Source organism: Balaenoptera physalus (genome assembly GCF_965194825.1).
Source record: "Balaenoptera physalus genome assembly, chromosome: 2".
Taxonomy (NCBI): Eukaryota; Metazoa; Chordata; class Mammalia; order Artiodactyla; family Balaenopteridae; genus Balaenoptera; species Balaenoptera physalus.
Window position 1 is genome coordinate 37,402,233 of NC_138883.1, and position 22,670 is coordinate 37,424,902.

Here is a 22,670-nt window from a genome sequence, read left to right on the forward strand (position 1 = left end):
TTTAAAAGATTTTTAAAATATTGAGTCCAGTGGCTTATTGCTAGCAATTCCAATTAAATCAGTCTGTGTGGGTACCAAGCATTGAAGCTTCCTATGAATATAAGTTAGTAAAACTACCTTGGAAAAGATTGTCAATTTCTACTTACATAAAACTGCTCATATATATGTCCTATTACTCCACAATTCTACTCTTAGGGATGTAACCAACAGAAAGGTATATATTATATGTTCCACGAAAAGACATATGAAAGAATGCTCATAGCACTATTCATAGTCACCCAAAACTAGAAACCAAAGTGTCCATGGATAAGCAAATAGTGGCATATTCATATAGAATACAAAACAGCTATGAGAGTAAATGAACTACAACTACCTGCAACATGAAATAATTTAAGAAACACAACATTGACTGAAAGAAGCCAGACAGAGAAGACTTTATACTGTATGATGTCATTTATATAAAGTTCAAAACCAGGCAATACTAATCTGCAGTGTTGGAAGTCAGGATAGTGATTACCTTTGTTGGGGATGGTGATGGGATGGGAGTGAGAGAGGGGCTTCTGGAATGCCAACACTGTCATTTCTTACTGGGTGTTACTCAAGTTCAGTAATGAAAAACTCATTGAGCTGTACACCGACGACAGGTGCACTTCTCTGTATGTATTCAAATGTAAATAAAAAGAAATATCAAAACCAAAAGCTCCCAAGGTGATTTTAATCTGTAGCTAATGTTGAGAACCACTGAAATAGATCTCAAGGCCAGACTTCCCTGGTGGTCCAGTGGCTAAGACTCTACGCTCCCAGTGCAGGGGACCTGGGTTCGATCCCTGGTCAGGAAACTAGATCCCACACGATGCAACTAAAGATCCTGCATGCCGCAACGAAGACCCCGCAGGCAGCAATGAAGATCCTGGCGCAGCCAAATAAATAAATAAATATTAAAAAAAAAAAAAGGAATGAATCTCAAGGCAACTATCACTGTCAAAGAGATAATGAATCAATCATCTCTGTATACATTAACTAATTACTAATCGTTAACAGCTAACTTGTATTGAACACTTATTATGTACCAGGAACAATTCTAAATGCTCTTCAGTTAGGAACTCATTTAATTCTCCTAACAATTCAATGGCCTAGATATTATCTTTATTTTACATTTGAGAAAATTCTGGCACAGAGGTTAGCTAATTTGCTTAATGCCACAAAACTGGTAAGGAGTGAAAGAAGGTTTCTAGGTGTTTTGGATATAGACACAAATAAAAGAATGCATGTATTTGCCCTTACGGAGCTTACAAGTATATTTAACTTGCTCTCCACTCAACCAAAACATATCCAGTAAGCACCTATTCTCAGTAGCCTGCCAAGAAGCAAACCTAAATTATCTCTTCACAACCAGTCTTTCTAAAAAGAAGATTTTATCAAGAAAAGCTACTGATTAAGGGACTGGGTTTGAAATATAAGCAAACAAAAAACGAAGGTCAAGCACAAACAATGCAGTTTAGCAAACCACATGCAGAAAAGCGCTCAGGTGTAAGTATTGTGATTTCTAATGTAAACGTTTGGGGTTCCTCCTCACCAATGTGAAAGATTCACCACCATCTAATTTACATCTCACCTTCTTTGTCCACCATCTCTGTCTTCCAGGAAACCCAAGGTGGGTTTCACTGCCAATGACTCTATAATTCACTCAAAAACCTCTGCTCACAAAATTAGGGCTTCATGGGGCAATTATTGTTGCCAGCTACAGTTGTTACTAAATAACTGGTGAGGTCCAAGGTCCCAAGAGCAACCTCCAGGTGGATCACACAAAATATATCCTTTCCCCTTCTACTTTCATCTTTCCCCACCAGTCACCTCCCAGCCAGGTGTTACTCCCAGGGAATTAAGTCTGGCAATCATATCCACTAGCAAAGCATTCAGATTTCCCATAGGGTAGAAATGGCAGAGGTCAAAAGGAATAGAAAATACTGTCAGGACTCAAGAGCCAAACTAGAAAGTAAATCTAGGACCAGGACACAGGCGATAGCTGTCAGAGGGGCATGAAATTGACGGAAAAAGAAAACGTTTAGTGGGTTCCACTTAGCAAATGATGACTGGTGCAGTGGGAAAAGCTATGGTCTGGAAGGAGACCCTCTGCCACTAATCAGCCTTGTAACCTTGTTACCCCACTAATCTCAGTCTCCTCACCTCCAAATTACAGGGCAAGGGAATTAACTGGATTTTTGAGTTCTGACTGGGATGCTGCAGGCAACCCAAACTACTCTCTCGTCTGGCAGCTGCACTTCTGGGAGCATAGTCGTCGGGGTGAGTAAGAGGACTTGTCCCAGAAGCATAGGAGCCAGCGGGCACAGCCACCAGGCCCCTTTCTTTGGTTGTAGGGAACCGGTCTTCAGGTGTGAAGGGCTCAGGACAATGTCCTCCCTCCCCACCCGTCTGGCCAGACTCTTAGGCTACAATTCTTCCCCCCGCAAGAAAAAAAAAAATGGGTCCTTAGGGACCTGCACACCCTGCTCACAGCCCTCGCCAGCAGCCCAACACGCCCTAACAACAATGACAGGTCCTTACGCGGAGATGACCTTCCCGTTCAGGATTTCCGCCGGCGCCATGACCTCTGTACGTCCGCTGCCCACAGTGGTCACCGACAAAACCGAGATTCGACTCTCGCCACTGCTGCGCGGGACTGCCCAACACACGTGCTTAGCGACCGCCCAGACCGACCCTGCTACTGCGCGTGCGCTCCCCTGGACTTGGATGCGCGCGTGCGCGGTCCAGACGGACGTAGGCCCCTCAAGCAGCGAAAAGCTGAATAGAGGGAGGGTCTGAAGTGCCACGGGAAGATGAGGGAACTCTGTGGAAGACTGGATGGAGGAAATGATTGGCTGGTGGAAGGACCCTTTCCAGAATGCGCCATCGTGTGGGCGGGGAAGGAGCTGAAGAGGGAATCACCCCCGATTCCAGCCTTTCGGTGGCGGGGCAGGGGGCGGAGCCGAGGGGCGGTCTCGCAGGAGACCAGTTTGGCTGGCGCGGGAGGCCTGCGCGGGCTAAGGGGGCGGGGCTTCTGCTGGAGTGTTCTGGCCCGGCTCTCGCGTGGGGAGCTTGGCTGGGCGCCGGGCTGGCCGGCAGGGGGTAGACCTGCAGAGTGTGGGGTGGCGTCCGGCGTTCTCGCTCCCCGGCTGCGTCAGACTGGTGTCGGGGCCCCCACCCCGAAACTGAATCGGACAGTGTGGGTGGCGCCTCTGTTTTTAAAATCTCCTCAGGTGAAGCTGATGCTCCGCCATGGTTGAAACCCAACCCGCTGTTTCAGGTCGGTGGAGCTGGAGCGCCGCGTGGCTCCCTGAGGGTGTGGATAACCCCAAGTTGGCCAGTACGGGGAGGGTCGTCAGCTTTGCGAGTCTAGATTTTGCCAGATTCCCCTACGCAGATCTGGGGTTGGAGAAAGGACGCGGGCCTTACATAAACTGGATGCCTAGTGACTGACAGGGGCAGACACTCCTCCCTCTTGGAAGGCAGCTGGGATGTTTGCGAGGACTGGGCCTGCAAGTTTCTGATTGGTTCCAGGACCGACCCACAGATACTAAAATCCGCAAATGCTGAAATCCGTTATAAAAAATGGCGTAGTTTTTACATATAACCTAAGCACATACTCCCGTGCATACTCCCGAGATTACTCTAGATCAGTAATCTCTAGATTACTGATGCAGGGTAAATGCTATATAAATAGGTGCTGGTATGCTGCAAATTCAAGTTTTGCTTTTTGGAACTTTCTGGAACTTTTTTTTTTAAAATAATTTTTGACCCAGGGTTGGTTGAATCTGAGGATGCGGAACCCAAAAATACTGAGGGCCAACTGTATAATAACTTTAAAATGTTAGGGACTTCTGAATACATACCGTCACATTATGTTATACCTGGACAACTGAAATTAAGACGAAAATTGAAGCAGATGTTCCTGGAAAATTACAGGTAGTGAAACTTTTGTGATTGTAATACTAAATAGATATTGACTACAGCTTCTTGTTTGCTGAGGGAGATGACATAAACCCCGATTTACAGATGTAGAAATAGACTTTGAAGGATAACTAGTCAAAGATGCATAGCTGTGCCTAGAATTAGGACCAAAACTGGATGTTTCAAATATGTTGCCTTTGCACCTTAACGGCCTGGTTTTCAACTATAATATCTCTATGTGACCTGTACAATTCATTCATTCATTCATTGAGCAGATAGTTACTGAGTAGCTACTGTGTCAACAACAAAAGACACTGCTCTAGGTGCTAGAGATACCACGGTGAACCAATAAAGTTGCCCCCCCCCCATCAGCTAATGATCAATTAAAGAAATATGTGCTCTAATTTTAGATATTGAGACCTAGCATTTTTAAAAAATAGGCAAGCTAAGAGGATAGGGAATGGTGGTGGGAGGCAGGAGAGTGCTGTTTTAGAAGTGTGCTAAGAGAGGCTTCTCTGGGGAATCTGACTTGAGCAGAAACCTCAATAAAGAGAGGAAGGTAGGGTGTAAGAAAAAAAAAACGAGGGATTGGTTTGAGCAACTGGTAGATGGAGTTGCCATTACAGAGATGAAATAAGTTTTTAGATGTTTTTAGATGCCTCGTAGACATCCAGATGTCTTAGTGATATTCATATAAACGAGAGATACGATAGTTAAATCCATGAGATTGGATAAGCGCCCAGGAAGAGAATGAGTGTAGGTAGCGAGAAGACCTAGGACTGATGCCTAGGACACTTCAATGTTTAGAATTCAAAGAGATGAGGAGGAACCAGGAAGGAAGATTGAGGAGTCCAGCGTGTTATGAGAATAAACTCCGAGAGCATGCAGCCTTAGAAGACAAGTGAAGAAGAAAGTGTTTCACAGGAATAAGGTGTAACTAATTCTGCCGAGTATATTGCAGATTGGTCAAATAAGATAAAGACTGAGAACCGATCATTTCACAGAGACTAGAAAGATAAAATATTTTTATTCAAATCCTGTTAATGGCAGTTGCTTGAAAAAATGTGTATCCTTTCTGCAGAAGTTCCATTTTTACAAAAATTTTGAGGGTTATTTGATAATATCTATCAAAACTTTAATGTGTGCTTTCTTTGATCTTGTAATTCCACTTCGAGGAATTCATCCTAGAGTAATAAGTACACGTATATACAAACATATATGTATAAAAGTGTTCCTCACAGCATCAATTTCCATAGTAAAAAACAATAAAATCTCCATCAGGATGGATGAAGTTGTTAAAGGAACAATGGATATACACTATAGATGCACTGTAAGATAACTTTCACAAATTGTTAAATGATCAAGGCAGGTTATCCAGAAAAATGTATAATATGATTTATGTTAATATATTCAAAGCAGGCCTTCTTTGATTACATTATCAAAAACTGCCCCCTCACTTACCTACTCGTTACTATCACATTAGCCTATTTTATTCACAGCACTGAACACTATCTAAAATGATTTTATTTATTTATATACTTGTTTACTATCTTTTTCTTTTTCCACCAGAATTTCAGCTTTATAAGAAATTTCCTGTCTTGTTCATAGTTATGTTTCTGGTGCTTGGGGATGTAATTTTTAAAATCTAGTTTTAGAGGGAAAAAATGGATATTTCTTATTTTCCTGGTTTAGTTATTAAACTATTACTCTCATTCCTATTAATACTAATTTTATCCCTGCCTCATTTTTATCATATGTAAATGAAGATAGGGGAACAGTCGTTCTCAACCCTAAAGTCACACTAGAATTACCTGTGTAGATTTTTAAAAATATTTCTGCTTAGGCTCTCCACTGCAGACCAATTAAGTCAGAACTTGGGGTAGTGTCAGAGTATCAGTATTTTTTGAAGTTATCTTTGAGATTCTAATGGGTGGGCAGGGTTGAGAACCACTAGATTAGATGATATTTGAAGTATAATTCTAGTGATTCTGGTATCAAGAATACATAATAGGGACATAATTTCTTAGAATTAGAATACCAGTTTTTCAGACAAATCATCTCTTGCTTTAGGAATAGTAGATGGAATCATCATTTTTCTCCTCCTTTCAAAATACTTCTTTCTTGATAAGGTGTAAGTATTGAAGTACAAAAATTTGACCTATTCCAAGAATTTCACAAGAGAAAGCCCCAAAATATAAGTTTTACCTTTGCTGGAATGTTTACTTTCAGTGGGATCACTTTCCTAGAGTTGTTAAGTTCGCTCATGCTTGATGAAACCACTTTATGTTTCCACTTCATTAATTAGGGAAATAAAGACCCACAGGCCTTACTTTATCACTTTAGGAGGTCTCTTTGCCATTCCCTGGACCTCTGTGATACGTTCTCCTAGCAACAGCTCCTTGGATGTGCAAACATTCTTTTGGTAAATAGTGCAGGGCAGCCACTCATACTGGCCAATTCAGGTTTCTTCTAGAATTGAACTTGGATTTGGAATTTTCTCTTGTGCCTGATATGGTAAAAATTTATGGTTTTTACTTTCCACTAAATGAAGCATAGCATACTGTATCTTTCTAATGTGAGTTTTTTTTTTTTAAATTTACTTATTTTTTACTTATTTACTTTTGGCTGTGTTGGGTCTTGGTTGCTGTGCACGGGCTTTCTCTAGTTGTGGCGAGAGGGGGCTACTCTTCGTTGCGGTGCGCAGGCTTCTCATTGCGGTGGCTTCTCTTGTTGTGGAGCGTGGGCTCTAGGCACACGGGCTTCAGTAGTTGTGGCACGCAGGCTCAGTAGTTGTGGCTCGTGGGCTCCAGAGCACAGGCTCAGTAGTTGTGGCACACGGGCTTTGTGGCTCCACGGCATGTGGGATCTTCCCGGACCAGGGCTTGAACCCATGTCCCCTGCATTGGCAGGCGGATTCGTAACCACTGCGCCACAAGGGAAGTCCTCTAATGTGAGTATTGATAAATCTTATGACTGTGTAAAAAATAAAGTTATGTAGAAACCTAAATTCACAGAATAATTGTGTCATATTGCCATATTTTATTTTTTACTTCAGACTCCTATTATATTTTTATTATATTTCTATAAGGTAAGTTTGGGAGAACAGTACTATCACCTATATAAGTTAACTTTGTATATGTATATAAGGGTGGTTTTTTTGAAAGAACCTGTTGGGTTCTTTAGTTGTTCAATCTGTAGTTTTCGTTCCTCATATGGGATGATAGAGATAAACCAGAAATAGATTCTGCTCTTAATGTACCTTTAATTTAGTAGGAGACCTAAGATTTTTACATATACAATATATATTTTTTAAATAAATTTATTTATTTATTTATTTTTGGCTGCGTTGGTACTTTGTTGCTGGGCGTGGGCTTTCTCTAGTTGCAGTGAGCGGGGGCTACTCTTCGCTGCGGTATGCGGGCTTCTCATGCGGTGGCCTCTCCTGTTGCGGAGCACGGGCTCTAGGCACACGGGCTCCAGCAGCTGTGGCGCGTGGGCTCAGTAGTTGTGGTGCACGGGCTTAGTTGCTCCGCAGCATGCAGGATCGTCCTGGACCAGGGCTTGAACCTGTGTCCCCGGCATTGGCAGGCGGACTCTCAACCACTGTGCCACCAGGGAAGTCCCCATGATACAATATGAATGAGATAACAATCAAAGGAAAAGTATAGATCGTATACTATAAGAGTTAGGAGGGGAGAGAGATTACCCTCACCTTGCATGAATCAAGGAAGGAGGTGGTACTTGAGATACTGCAGGATCAGTTCATGCTTCTGGTGATATATTTTGGCTCACATAGTAGCTTTTTTCTTAGAGGCAATATGAGTGAAACTAACAAGTTTTTAATAGAGCATAAGATTCATAAAATGGTAAGGAAATAAAAATAAAAGCAGAGGATAGGATTCTTAAGAAGACCTTTGTCTCCAGTATGATTCTTGTGCCAGGACTGAGGAGCAGTTCATTCTCCCTTTTCAATTCACCAAAATTTTAGTTGTTCTTTTAAGTCTCTTCTTTGGTTCTTAGAAAAGGAATTGATATAGTAATGATTTTAAGTATCAAATAATTAAAATGAGGATGAGACTAAAGTTTCATTAAAGACAATTGTTCTTTAATAAGTGTCTTCAGTATCAATAAATCTAGAATAAATTAATAGAGGAATTTCAAAACCGATTTCAGTGTTAGTAAAGAAAACCAGGGCTTCATACTTCTGTTCCATGTTCTTCAAATCACACCCACCTGATTTTTTTTTTTTTTCCCTCCTCTTATAAAAATTCCTCTCATTCTGAGGCTGTTCCATTTCCTGGGAGATACCACCAGCAAAGGAAACTCATACCCCACTTACTTGCAGCCCTTCCAGTGCACAGTTTCTAAATGCCACTTTTTTCCTGCTAGAGTACATTCTCCGATCTTAAAAAAGAAATCTTCATCTTTTCACTTAATAAAATACATAGGTATTAATTTGGAAGATGTCTTTCTTCTATTTCTTTTATTTTCACTTTAGAAAAGAAAGATAATATATGGAATTGAAATGGATAGGGAAAATGGATTTAAGGCAGTATTGAGTTCTTGGGAGATTGAATTTATAAAAATCATTCATAATGTGAGGTTACATTTTTTTTCCTCTGGGACAGAAAGAGCACTATGAGCTATCACATGCTATATTATTAACTCATTTTAGACGTTATCTTTTAGCTGAATCTTGAGAGATATAGTTAGCATTTCTGATTCAGAAATTGAAAATGAAGGAAAAGTGTCTAAAGATATGATTCACAAGTAGCATTTAAGTATGATACTAAAAGTGCATATATGTATATCAGCAGGCTGTTTTCAACCAGTTATAATTTAAACAGTGTTTTGATACTATCTTTAGAAACTAGATTTGTCTTGTGTCCAAGCAACAAGTTCAGCGGGCACCTCCTTCTGAGGTCTGGCTAAACTGTAAGGATCTGAAGTGGAACCTTCCCGAAGACTTCGTTGACTCTGGGCAGACCTCAGCATCTCTTCCTGACTATTCTCTGCAAACTCTTCTTGGAAGCACTTTAGTTCACCATTACTAGATCTGTTTCATTCTTCTTTTATCTCCAGCATGTCAAGCCCTCTCCAGTTTTTAAACCACTCAAATCCAGGCAGGCTTGCTACTGCCCAAAGCAAAGGGCCCCACAAGGCCAAGCCATCGGAACTCAGGCATCTATCAGCTTACACATCTCGGAAAAATAGCCCAGGGGTGAGCTGTACTCTGGCATTTATTTTTTCCCCCCATTTTCAGGAGGAAGAGGTAAATCTCTTGCACAAGTGAGAGCTAAAAGAAAGGAAAGTTCAGTTCTGTTTGCCCACTTGCCTGTGCTAGCACCCTTTGCTAATGAATGATGCAAGACATGAGGTCAAATGATTTCTCACTTCTTTTGATTCCTGGCTTGACTCTAGAACAAGAAGCAATGAAACATCTGAATCTAATGGAACCTCAAGGTGGATTTTACTTATTTTTGCTTTTTTGGTGGTTCTGATATTTCACCAAGGCCCACAATCCCAAAACAATATAAAAATAGACTGTAAAGGGCCTCTGAGTTAATTTGATCCAACCCCATCATCTTGCAGATTAGCAAACTGAACACTGGAGAGGGGCCACAGTGATTTAGGGGCAGAACTGAGTAGTCTGACTCCCATCACCTTTCTATTGTCCCATATTACCCCTTTGGTATGCAGCTTTATTAGGACCGCATCCTAATAAGACTCTGGAAATTAAATACCCTCTTGGATCAGATGATATCTCTTCCGTTGATATTTTTAAGACCAGTGGACTGATCCATCTATTCTTTAGCTTGTAGCTCCTAGGAGATGACGTTTGAGCTGGGGGGTGAAGACGGAGGCTTAGGGGGGTGGTTTATTTCCATCCCCTATTGGCTTTAAATGAGAATGACAAGCCTAGTTTCTGTCTTAGGAAAGGAAATGTATTACGTTAAAACAAGTCAATAGATGAATGGATAAAGAAAATGTGATATACGTATTCTTTAAAAACAATATCATTCAGCCTTTGAAAAAGAAGGAAATCCTCCCATCTTCAACAACATAGATGAACCTGGAGGACATTCTACTAACTGAAATAAGGCAGACAAAGAAAGACAAGTACTACATGATCTCACATATATGTAAAATCTAAAACAGTCAAACTTACAGAAGCAGAGAGTGGAATGGTGATTTCCAGAGGTAGAGGGAAAAGGGAAATGGGGAGATGTTGGTCAAAGGGTACAAAGTTTTAGTTATGCAAGATGAATAAGTTCTGGAGATCTAATGTTCACCAATGTGACTATAGTTAACAATACTATATTGTATACTTGAAACTTGCTAAGAGGGTAGATCTTAAATGTTCTCACCACAAAAAAAAGAAAAAATGGTAACTGTGTGAGGCGATAGATATGTTAATTAGCTTGATTGTGAAGATTATTTCACAATGTATACATGTATCAAAACATTGTCACATACTTTAAGTATATATATAATTTTAATTTTCAACTATACCTCTATAAAAATGGGGAAAATAAGTAACTGATACAATGCAAAAGGATAGTGTTCCACAACCTTTAACTCCTTTCAAGTACATAAATGCTCATGAATCCCTCTAGGAATTTAAAAAATTATTTTACCATTTTTCATGAAATATGATAACACCATAAAAATATATTTAAATATTGGTACATTATAAAATTATAAAGTTTATATTAATAAAGTAATTATCTTACTTTCAACATGTCCTCATTTAACTATGAACTTTATTTTAAATCAGTTATAAGACAAAAAGCTTGAGTTTGCAACAGGTAAGTTTAAAAATAATATCATATGTTTTCTTTGGGACTAATATATATTAAAATCTAAATTGAATTATAACTATAATATAGTACCATAAAATTTTTCTTATCCTCTGATAATGTCCTTATAGTTTGTGATTTTAAAAGTCAGTTGGATTATGTTTGTAAACTTTAGTTTTTGTGTGTTTAATTTCAAGCATACAGAAAAGTACAGAGACTAATACAACGCCACGTACCTACCACGCAGATTTAAATTTGACATTTCTCTCCAAATTTGTTTCACTTGTTCTTTTAAGAAATAAAACTTCACTGACAAAATTGAAGACCATTTTGTAACCTCCGATCCCATTCTTCACTCTTGGGATGGATGATATAAATAAATTTTACAGTAGGATCAGACATCAACCAGTAAAGATCTTTGCCACTCCTAGTACTGGGGCAGGCCCTGGGGCCTCTGCTGCTGAGCATTAGTCATCTTGGTTACTGTATTGTAAGGGAAGTGAATGGACCCAGGGTCTGGGGTGGTGAGAGATGAGGGTGTTAGGGCAGCTGCTATTACAAGTCTATGTGAAAGTACTACTGGACCATCCTGGACCATTTTTTTTCCTTTTCAGAGATAACTTCTGAACTAAGTGTATAGCCTTTATGTCCATGTTTTTAGATATATGTGAATGCTTCTTATGTTGTTTTGGGGATTTTAAAAATTACATAAATGATATTCTACTAGACATAACTTTCTACGTTGCTATTTGCACTCAATCTTATGTTTTTGAGAGTAGTTCTTTTTGATTCACATAAATTTAGTCTGGGCATGTTAACTGCTGCATAGAATTCCATTACAAATTATAGTAATATATCAGTTTTTATACATTTTAGTTTTTTCTTATATAAACAAGCTGCAGTGAGTATTCTTGTACAGCATGTCTCCTTGTTCATATCTTCTAAACTATGAAATAAGAAAAGTTTTCAAGCTGTATTTGAAAGAACTTGACTACAAAAATTAATTGCTGGTTGAATATTTCTTACTTTTATAAATTAAAAACCTAATTGAACATAGTATTATTTTTTTCTTTTTATTATTGGTGTTTGAAATCTTAGTGATATTGTGGTGTACTAAAAATAAGACATTTAGCACATTTTAATCAGTTTGCCCTTTTGTTTTAGATCTCAGGTACACTGTCAAGTTAATCATGCTTAGTTCATGGTACAGTATCATCTTTCTGTGCAAGGCCCCTCTCACTTTATTTTTGCTCCATCTCCATTTCTATCTCATCTCAGTCTAATATGTTTGACGTATGTCTTTGGATATATATGCATCTTAAAAAATATGTAGTTTTGTTTTGTGAATGCATTTTTTAAAACATAGAATAAAAAGAATAAAAGAATATAGAAAAAATAGAATAAAAAAATAGAAAAGAACTATAAAATGTATACACACAGATTAGTTAATAAAACAAATACCTATGAACCCATCACCTAGTTTCATAAAACACTGCCAGTACCTTAGAATCTTCCTGTGTGCCCCTTACTAACTGAATCCCTTTACTCCCACCTAAACTTAAAAATAGTGGATATTTGAGTTTTGTGTCTATCATTCCCTTGCTTCTCTTCCTAGTCTTATCACTCATATATGTATCCCTAATAAATATTAATTTTATCTGTTTTAAAAGTTTATTTAACAGAATTATACTGCTTTTGTGTTTTTGTTACTTCTTTTACTTCATGAGATTTGTGTTGATCTATGTACAATTATTCAATAATTATTCTATTGTACAAATATACCATAAGTTACTTATCCATTAAACTCTTATTTGACATGTGGGTTGTTTTCAGTTTTTTGCTTTTTTGAATAACATTGATAATCTTTGCTTTTAACTGGAAAGTTTAGTCCATTTGCATTTATTGATATTACTGATTATTTGGGTGTATTTCTATCATCATATGTGTAATCTATTTGTCCCATTATTTTTGTTTCCTGTTCCCCCCTTCTATCATACCAAAAACTGATTGTTTTCGTTTTGTTGTGTTGCATTTATTTCTTTTTTCTCATTCCATTTTTTCCTTTTCTACTAGTTGATAAGTTATATGCTGTATGACTATTGTTTAACTAGTTATATTAGCTGTTTTAACATATATACTTAGCAGAGTTAACTGAAATCTGTATGGTTACTCTTGAGAAATATGAATATTTTATAGTGCTTTAAACTGTTTTTCTCCTCTCAGTGTATATGCTTTTTTTGTCCTGCATTGGTTCTATTCCTTATTTTCAATACCATAAATCACACTTTTTAAATTAATTAACGCTTATATAAATATACCCATATAATATTTACTGTTTGTTCTTTTTTTTACTAGTCTTTCTTGTATCTCAGACTTTGTGAGTTCATTTTCTTTCTATGTGAAATGCATCCTTTAGAATACTCTTAAGTGAGGACCTATTGGTGGTAAATTCAATTTTTGTTTGTCTAAAATATCTTTATTTTACTCTTAATCTTAAAACATAATTTAAGTATAAAATTCTGGTTGGCAGTTACCTTATATCCTTGATTTGAAGAAATACTACTATTTTATCCACTATTTTGAAATTCGAAAGTATGTTTTCAGCTAACCTATCCATATATGAATTAGCATCAACTTTAAGCTGCAGCCCAGTTGCAGAGATGTGAAAATTTGTGCATCTTGACTCAGTAAAAGATGATATATTTTTCTTAGTATATTACAGATATCATTTTGCTGTTTCTCAGCCTCTGTTACTATTGAGAAGTCACTCACCAGTCTGCTATTTCTTTGTAATTATCTGTCCTTTCTATTATCCTCTTTTTAGATCTTTCTTTGATGTTCTGCAGTTTCATTATGAGTGTGGAGGTAAAGAAATTCTTTTTAGTCACTTTTCTTGGGATTTGCTAGACCACTTAGATTGGTGTCTTTCAACAATTCTGTAAAATTATCAAAACATTATTTCTTCAAATAGTGTCTCTTCCCCATTCTCTAGAATGTAGCCTTCTTGGACTCCAAATAGACGTATGATAGGCCTTCTCATTTCAATCTCTCTGCTTTAAACTCTCTTTCACCATTTATTTTTTCCTATATGCTTGATAATTTCCTTCATATTTGAGTTCAGTCATTCCTCAGCTATGTCTAAGTTGCTTTTTAATGTGTCCAGTTTTCAAATTAAAACTATTACACTTCTTATTTCTAAGAGTCTTATTTGGTTGTTTTTCCAACATGTTTTCCAATATGTTAATTCTTTGTGGTCTCTTGTGACTTAATCACATTTTCAAAAGTTCTCTATTTTTTTAAACACTTAAGCATAGTTATTTTGTATTCTCTTGTGCAGGCCTATGTTCCTAGTATCTTGGTAAGCGTAAAATTCTAAAACCTGATAACTTTAGAAAAATGTATTTTGTTCCTTTAATACATTAAGCACCATGTGATATATTTATACTTTTTAGAGATTTAGATTAACACATTTTTCTTGGCTTCATTTGAATCATATAAACTTTGTTCTTAACCAGTTATGCTAATTAAAATTTAGAACATTATACACTCTTTTGACAATAGGAGGAGATATTGCAATACAGGTAAATCTCCCTAATTGTTACCCTCAGTAAGGTGTGAAAGAAACACAAAATTGATGTTGATTTACTGAAATCAGATTTTTAAAAAAAATCAATTTGTGTAATGATAGAAGCATAGGAATTGATTTATAATCAAAAATAAAACAAATACTGGTAAATCTTTCATCAGTGACCTTATAATAGTTCAAGTTTCTGTAAAGGTTTTACTAGATGTGAATTAAAATTTCCCCAGACATTTTATATGTGTTTTCTTGATTCCTACACTCTCAGAAATTATTTTTATTAGATGTGCTGCATTTACTTATCGCTGGTGTTGTAAATTGTCAGGTAAGAATTTTTAGAAAAATGTAAAGTAGCCTTTTAGGTTAACATGTTACTTGCTACTTTCTTGAGACCTATTTTATTTGTTAGGATAGCACCTCAAAATGAATATTTTAAAGTTGTATTTTATTTAGAGTTACTTACTTGAGTTTGTGTGGGCTAAAACATTGCGGTTTTTGATTTATAGGTTACATGTTTAATTAATTAATTTGAAATTTCTTTTTGTAGGCTTGTTTTGATCCACCTCTTGAAGTGGTTCCCCCCAGGAACCCAATCACGTGCAACAAAAGGGCAGCTGACCCAGTGCATCCTGACCTTGCTGGTTTGTTGGTGAAATACAAGAATCTTTTAGCTGAGGTATATGGATTACCTGAAAATAAAACACCATGGGAAATTATATCCTCTGTAGGGAGAGAAACATTGTGATAAAAGGCTCAAAGTAATATCTGAACTCAGTTTTGCTGTTTTCTCAATATTGAAGCCTCTTATCACCAAGGAGCACTAATGTAGACCCAAATCTGTCTTTTGCCAGAGAAGTCCCTTTGAAGATGGTATAATACGTAGTGCCGCTTTTGAGTTACTGCTGAATGCTGTAGTATTAGAACATTGCTTAGGAACTGCCATGCTCAAAATATATATAATAATAATAGTTACATGTATTAAGCATTTTTCAGTGGAAAGGGTGAGTTCCCACTTTCCAATATAGTACCAAATGGCAAATACCCACTGCTCTTATTAAATACTTAATGAAACATCTGAGTAATATCAACAGATGAAAAAGAAACCACATTTGTAGGAAATGCCTTGACTTTTCCCTTGACACCCTGTGATGAACTAGAGAGTGCCTATAGGAATTCTTTAGTTGAACTCAAGTACCCTAAAATATTTGTTGCAAGAGATAGGTAACCAAGTTTGGAATCCCAAAGGCCAGTGTCACTGTTAAAGGTAACATGATGTGGCTGCTTATGTCTGTATTGCCTCTATGGTTACCTTTAAGTAAAATGTTCTAAATGCTTTTATTGGGACATTGACCAGCCTTTTGAATAAGTAGCTATCTATGGTGTCTGTATTGGTTTGCTTGGGCTGCCATAATAAAGTGCCACGGACTGGGTGGCTTAAATAACAGAAATTTATTTTTTCACAGTTCTGGAGGCTAGAAGTCCAACATAAGGTGTCAGCAGGGCTAATTTCTTCTTTTTAATGTTTTCCCCAGCTTTATTGCCATATAACTGACATAACATTGTGTAAATTTAAGATGTACAACGTGGTGATTTGATATACACACGTATTGCAAAATATTACCACAATAAGGTTGGTTAGTACGTCCATCACCTCACATAATTGCTTTTTTTTTTTTCATGATGAGACAGTTGGTTTCTTCTGAGGCCTATCTCCCTGGCTTGTAGATGGCCATCTGTTCTCCGTGTCTTTGCTTGGTCACTGTGTCCAAATTTCTTCTTCTCATTAAGAACATCAGTCATGTTGAATTAGGGCTCACCCTAAAGATCTCTTTAACATAGTTACTTCTTTAAACACCCCGTCTTCAAATACAGTCACATTCTGGGGTACTAGGTGTTAGGACTTCAACATATGAATTTTGAGGGGACACACTCAGCCCATAAGAGTGGCTTTATTCCTTGAGACCTCTTTTCTGCTCAGGACCTCATTAAAGTTCTTTTCTGCTATCTTATCTATCAATAGCCTGACTCCAGGTTTCATGTAAATAGATAGATAGATAATTCTTTCAATTTTTTATGCTAACATTTTCCCTCTTTTAGCATAGAGAGGTGAATAGAAATTAAATTTAAACATAATTTACATAGATGCAATAAATCTTATGACACTTTGGAGACATTTCTTAATTTGTTTTTTCTTTCAGGAAAAAAATGTGATGCAAATCCCTGAAAATTGTAGCAGTTTTACTATGGGTAGCATTGTTGTTCCTCTCCACAGAATAACTTACTACTAACACTTCTGAAGTTTGGGATTTTTGATAATTTGGATTTGGATTCAATTAGGGTTTATGTCTATGCCTAATTCATAAAAAACCTTTTAAACCAAATTGTCAAAAAAGACAGGTTTTAAACCTTGTTTAAAGAAAATATGTAAGCTATTTTCAGGAATTTCCAAGTGCTTCTTAAAAGCAATTTTCTACATGTACATAAAGCATTTGGTACCTGTACATATTTTTCATCTATTTGTCAAAACAGATATCTAAAAGGCTCTACAAGGGCTCATTTTGACTTGATTTTAGATACTATATACACTAAAAAGTATTCCATAGCTCATATTGGCATTTTATGAATTTAATAAAAATTAGTGACAGTTTAACTGTGTCAAACTTATTTAAAAAAAAAAAGTCTAGTGATTTCAGTAGAGTACCTTCAGCGTGAGTCATCTTTCCCTTTTCCAATAACCTATTATTTAATCCTACAGGAGCACAATTGTCTTGATGAGACAGTTTTTCTCTTCACTGCATACATTTAAATCTTTTGTTATAATTAACTTTATCTCTTTGTGGGACATACAAAAATAATTATCATGTGTTTCTGTCCAATAATGGAGAAACAGGTGCAAGAGCTATATTTAGGAAAAACCGGTATAGAAGGGATAAATATTAAAGTATTCAGTTGGTGATTGTGTTGTCTAGTTTAGGCAGTATGATATTGAGCTAAAACTCTTGCATAATGCTAGGTGGGCTGCTGTAGTAATAAAAGTTAAACAGGGAATTACCTGGTGGTCCAGCGGTTAGGACTTGGCACTTCCACTGAAGGGGGCCCGGGTTCGATCCCTGGTTGGGGAACTAAGATCCCACAAGCCATGCGGCACGGCCAAGAAAAAATTAAAAAAAAAAAAAGTTAAACAACTTGTAAAAAAAGTTACTGATAATGTGTATAATAAGGCCTAGTGTCTTAAATTTAAGATAAATTTAATGTGTTTTGCCAGTATTTTTAATTTGATTTTCATGGAAAATTTTATTTGTGAGGGCAATATGACAGTGTTTTTTGCAGATAAGATGTTTTCTTCCCTTAGTGTAGTAAAAAGGCAAATAATAGAAAGCTGGTAGATGCAGCCAGCTCTGGAGGGGCGAATGGAGGCAATATAAATTTTGCAGCTAAAGAAAAATATATGAGAACCAGTTATTATTAATTTTAATTGAAATTTTTATTGAGGTAATTGTAGATTCATTTGCAGTTTTAAGAAATAATACAGAGAGATCCACTGTAAATTTTGCAAAGTTTCTCCCAAATTTTGCAAAACTATGGTATAATGTAACAGCCTAAATATTGACATTGATACAATACAATCCACCAATATTATTCAGGTTCCCCCAGTTTTACTTGTACTCATTTGTGTGTTTGTGTGTATCAAGTTCTAAACAGTCAATCAAATACTGAACAATTAGTTTTAACAGCACAAAGATCCTTCCCATTGCCATTTGATATCCACACCCACTTCCTTCCCATCCCCAGCTCCTGGCAACCACTAATCTCTTCTCCATTTCTAAAATGTTGTCATTTCAAAAATGTTATATACTGAAAAAAAAAAGTCATATACTTGAAAAGCTAAACATAGAGTTATCATATGACCCAACAATCCCACTCCTGGGTAGATAGATAAGAGAATTAGAAATATATTCACATAAAAACTTGTAAATGAATGTTCACTGTAGCATTTTTCATAAAGCCAAAATGTGGACACAACCCAAATATCCATCAGCTGATGAGTAGATATGCAATATGTGGTATATCCGTATAGTAGAATATTATTTAGCCATTAAAAGGAGTGAAGTCCTGATTCATGCTCCAACATGGATGAACCTTGAAAACATTATGCTAAATGAAAAGAAGCCAGTCACAAGAGGCAACATATTGTACAATTCCATTTATATAAAATATACAGAATAGGCAAATCCATAGAAACAGAGAACAGATTAGTGGTTGCCAGGAGCTAGGAGGAGGGGGGAATGGGGAGTGACTACTTACAGGTATGGAGTTTCTTTAGGGGATAATGAAAATGTTCTGGAATTAGATCATGGTGATGGTTGCACAACTGCAAATATACTAAAAACTGAATTGTACACTTTAAAGGGTGAATTTTATGGTATGTGGATTATATCTCAATTTAAAAAGTAAAAAATTGTTCAATATGGCTGCACAAGTCTATGAATATACTAAAAACCACTCAACTGTATACTTTAAATGGATGAATCCATGAATTATATCCTAATAAAGCTGTTTTTAAAATGTTATACAAAAGAATCATGCATATGTTACTGTTTGAGATTGGCTTTTTCATTCATCATAATTTCCTGGAGATTTGTTCAAGCTGTTGTATCAATAGTTTGGTCCTTTTTATTGCTGAGATTGTGGTATGTATGTACCACAGTTTCTTTAACCATTCACTTGTTGACTTGTTGGTTTTTTAGCTATCACAAATAAAATTGCTATGAACATGCATGTACAGGTTTTTGTGTGAACATAATTTTTCATTTCTCTGGGATACGTGCCCCAAAATACAATAGCTGGGTCATATGGTATTTGCATATTTAGTTTTAAAAGCAACTGCCAAACTATTTTCCAGAGTAGCTGGACCATTTTATCTTCCTACCAGCAACGTATGAGTGATCTGGTTTCTCTGCATCCTCACCAGCATTTGGTGTTGTCATTATTTTGTATTTTAGATATTTTAATATATGTGTAGTGGTATCAAATTGTGGCTTTAATTTGCATATCCTTTTTTTTTTTAATCAGTCATCAATTTTATACACATCAGTGTATACATGTCAATCCCAATCACCCAATTCAGCACACCACCATCCCCACCCCACCACGGTTTTCCCCCCTTGGTGTCCATACATTTGTTCTCTACATCTGTGTCTCAACTTCTGCCCTGCAAACCGGTTCATCTGTACCATTTTTCTAGGTTCCACATACATGCGTTAATATACGATATTTGTTTTTCTCTTTCTGACTTACTTCAATCTGTATGACAGGTTGGGGGGGGTCGGCAAAAAAAAAAAAAATCTGTATGACAGTCTCTAGATCCATCCACGTCTCAAAAAATGACTCAATTTCGTTCCTTTTTATGGCTGAGTAATATTCCATTGTATATATGTACCACAACTTCTTTATCCATTCGTCTGTCGATGGGCATTTAGGTTGCGTCCATGACCTGGCTACTGTAAATAGTGCTGCAATGAACACTGGGGTGCATGTGTCTTTTTGAATTATCGTTTTCTCTGGGTATGTGCCCAGCAGTGGGATTGCTGGATCATGTGGTAATTCTATTTTTAGTTTTTTAAGGAACTTCCATATTGTTCTCCATAGTGGCTGTATCAATTTACATTCCCACCAACAGTGCAAGAGGGTTCCCTTTTCTCCACACCCTCTCCAACATTTGTTGTTTGTAGATTTTCTGATGATGCCCATTCTAACTGGTGTGAGGTGATACCTCATTGTAGTTTTGATTTGCATTTCTCTAATAATTAGTGATGTTGAGCATCTTTTCATGTGCTTCTTGGCCATCTGTATGTCTTCTTTGGAGAAATGTCTATTTAGGTTAATTTGCATATCCTTAATGGCGGGTGATGTTGAACCTATTTTTTTAAACTATTTATTTATTTATTTATTTAGGCTGGACCAGGTCTTAGCTGCGACATGTGGGATCTATTTTTTTAGTTGCATCATGAGGACTTCTTAGTTGTGGCATGCATGTGGGATCTAGTTCCCCGACCAGGGATCGAAATCAGGCCCCCTGCATTGGGAGCACAGAGTCTTACCCACTGGACCACCAGGGAAGTCCCTGAACCTATTTTTATGTGCTTATTTGCCATCCACATATCCTTTCCAGTAAAGTTTCTGTTCAAGTCTTTTGCCCATTTTTTAATCAGATTGTTTTCTGAGAGTTTAGAGTCCTTTATATATTCTAGACATAAGTCCTTTGTTGACAATTTTTATCAACAAGCTGTATCTGAGTTTGGGGGTTACCTAAATTTAGCTAAGTTCTGAATATATTTCTGGTTCATTATGTTCAAATCCAACATCAAACTATTCAAAAATTTGGATTCTTTAATATAAAAGATAACAGGCATACCTCTTTTATTGTGTTTGACTTTATTGCACTTCACTGATACTGCGTTTTTTACACATTGAAGGTCTGTGGCAGCCCTGCTTTGAGAAAGTCTATGGGCACTATTTTTCCAACAGCATCTGCTCACTTCATGCCTCTGTGTCACATTTTGGTAGCTTTTGCAACATTTCAGACTTTTTCATTATTGTATTTGTTGTGGTGGTCAGTGAGCTTTGATGTTACTAATGTAATTGTTTTGGGGACCACAAACTGTGCCCATATAAGATAGCGAGCTTAATTGATAAATGTTGTGAGTTCTGACTACTCCACCTACTGCCATTCCCCATCTCTCTCCCTCTCCTCAGGCCTCCCTATTCCCTGAGACACAACAATATTAAAATTAGGCCAATTTATAACTCAACAATGACCTCTAAGTGTTAAAGTGGAAGAATGAGTTGCACATTTCTTGCTTTAAATCAAAAGCTAGGAATGATTAAGCTTAGTGAGGAAGGCGTATCAAAAGCTGAGATAGGCTGAAAGCTAGGCCTTTTGCCCCAAACTGTTAGCCAAGTTGTGAAAGCAAAGGAAAAGTTCTTGAAAGAAATTAAAAGTGCTTCTCCAGTGAACACACGAGTGATAAGAAAGTGAAACAGCCTTATTGCTGATATGGAGAAAAGTTCTTGTGATCTGGATAGAGATCAAACCAGCCACAGCATTCCCTTAAGCCAAGCCTAATCCAGAGCAAAGCCCTAACTCTCTTCAATTCTAGGAAGGCTGAGAGAGGTGAGGAAGCTGCAGAAAAAAGTTTGAGGTTAGCAGAGGTTGGGTCATGAGGTTTGAGGAAAAAGCTGTTTCCATAACATAAAAGGTGAAGCAGCAAATGCTGATGTAGAAGCTGCAGCAAGTTATCCAGAAGAACTAGCTAAGATCAAGATGAAGGTGGCCACACTAACCAACAAATTTTCAATGCAGCCTCCTATTGGAAGAAGATGCCATCCAGGACTTTCATAGCTAGAAAGAAGTCAATGCCTGGCTTCAGAGCTTCCAAGGACAGGCTGACTCTCTTGTTAGAAGCTAATGCAGCTGGTGACTTTCAGCTGAAGCCAGTGATCATTTGCCATTCCCCAAGTCCTAGAGCCCTTGAGAATTATGCTAAATCTACTCTGCCTGTGCTCTGTAAATTGAACAACAAAGCCTGGATGACAGCCCATTTGTTTACAACATGGTTTACTGAGTATTTTAAACTTGCTGTTGAGGCCTACTGCTCAGAAAAAAAGATTTCTTTCAAAATATTACTGCTCTTGGTCACCCAAGAGCTCTGATGGAGATATACAATGAGGTTAATGTTATTTTCATGCCTGCTAATACAACATCCATTCTGCAGCCCATGGATCAGGTAGTAATTTCAACATTTTTTTTAAAGATTTTATTTATTTATTTATTTATTTATTTTGGCTGCTCCGGGTCTTAGTTGCAACACACGGGATCTTTTAGTTGCAGCATGCAGACTTCTTAGTTGCATCATGTGGACTCTTGGTTGCGGCATGCATGCGGGATCTAGTTCCCCAACCAGGGATAGAACCCGGGTCCCCCACGTTGGGAGTGCGGAGTCTTACCTACTGGACCACCAGGGAAGTCCCTAATTTCGACTTTCAAGTCTTATTATTTATGAAATACATTTCGTAAGGCTATTGTTGCCATAGTGATTCCTCTGATGCATCTGGGCAAAGGAAATTGAAAAACTTCTGGAAAGGATTCATCATTCTAGATGCCATTAAGAACATTTGTAATTCATGGAAAGAGTTCAAAATATCAACATTAACAGAAACTTGTAAGAAGTTGATTCTAACCCTCATAGATGGCTTTGAGGTGTTCAAGACTTCAGTGGAGGAAGTACCTGCAGATGTGGTAGAAGTAGCAAGAGAACTAGAATTAGAAGTGGAGCCTGAAG

The 22,670-nt window shown here is 37.2% G+C and overlaps 2 protein-coding genes across 4 annotated transcripts in view; one reads left to right on the plus strand and one right to left on the minus strand.

Annotated features, from left to right (window-relative positions):
- The window catches only part of MTHFD1 (methylenetetrahydrofolate dehydrogenase, cyclohydrolase and formyltetrahydrofolate synthetase 1), a 58,579-nt gene extending 55,863 nt beyond the window's left edge, over positions 1–2,716 (minus strand). Inside the window, exon 1 of one of the 2 annotated variants that reach the window (XM_082442572.1) lies at positions 2,566–2,716. In XM_082442572.1, coding sequence (XP_082298698.1) covers positions 2,566–2,606 — 41 coding nt within the window. In that variant the 5' untranslated portion in view covers positions 2,607–2,716. Of the gene's footprint in view, positions 1–1,615; positions 1,647–2,565 lie in introns of those variants that run through there. The other variant, XM_082442571.1, reaches the window with a different exon arrangement.
- Positions 2,717–2,980: 264 nt separating this feature from the next.
- Positions 2,981–22,670, plus strand: part of LOC309650869 (uncharacterized protein) — a 58,594-nt gene continuing 38,904 nt past the window's right edge. For both annotated transcript variants that reach the window (XM_082442785.1, XM_082442786.1), the window contains exons 1-4: positions 2,981–3,304; positions 3,801–3,963; positions 9,031–9,169; positions 14,876–15,004. In XM_082442785.1, coding sequence (XP_082298911.1) covers positions 3,277–3,304; positions 3,801–3,963; positions 9,031–9,169; positions 14,876–15,004 — 459 coding nt within the window. In that variant the 5' untranslated portion in view covers positions 2,981–3,276. The remainder of the gene's footprint in view (positions 3,305–3,800; positions 3,964–9,030; positions 9,170–14,875; positions 15,005–22,670) is intronic.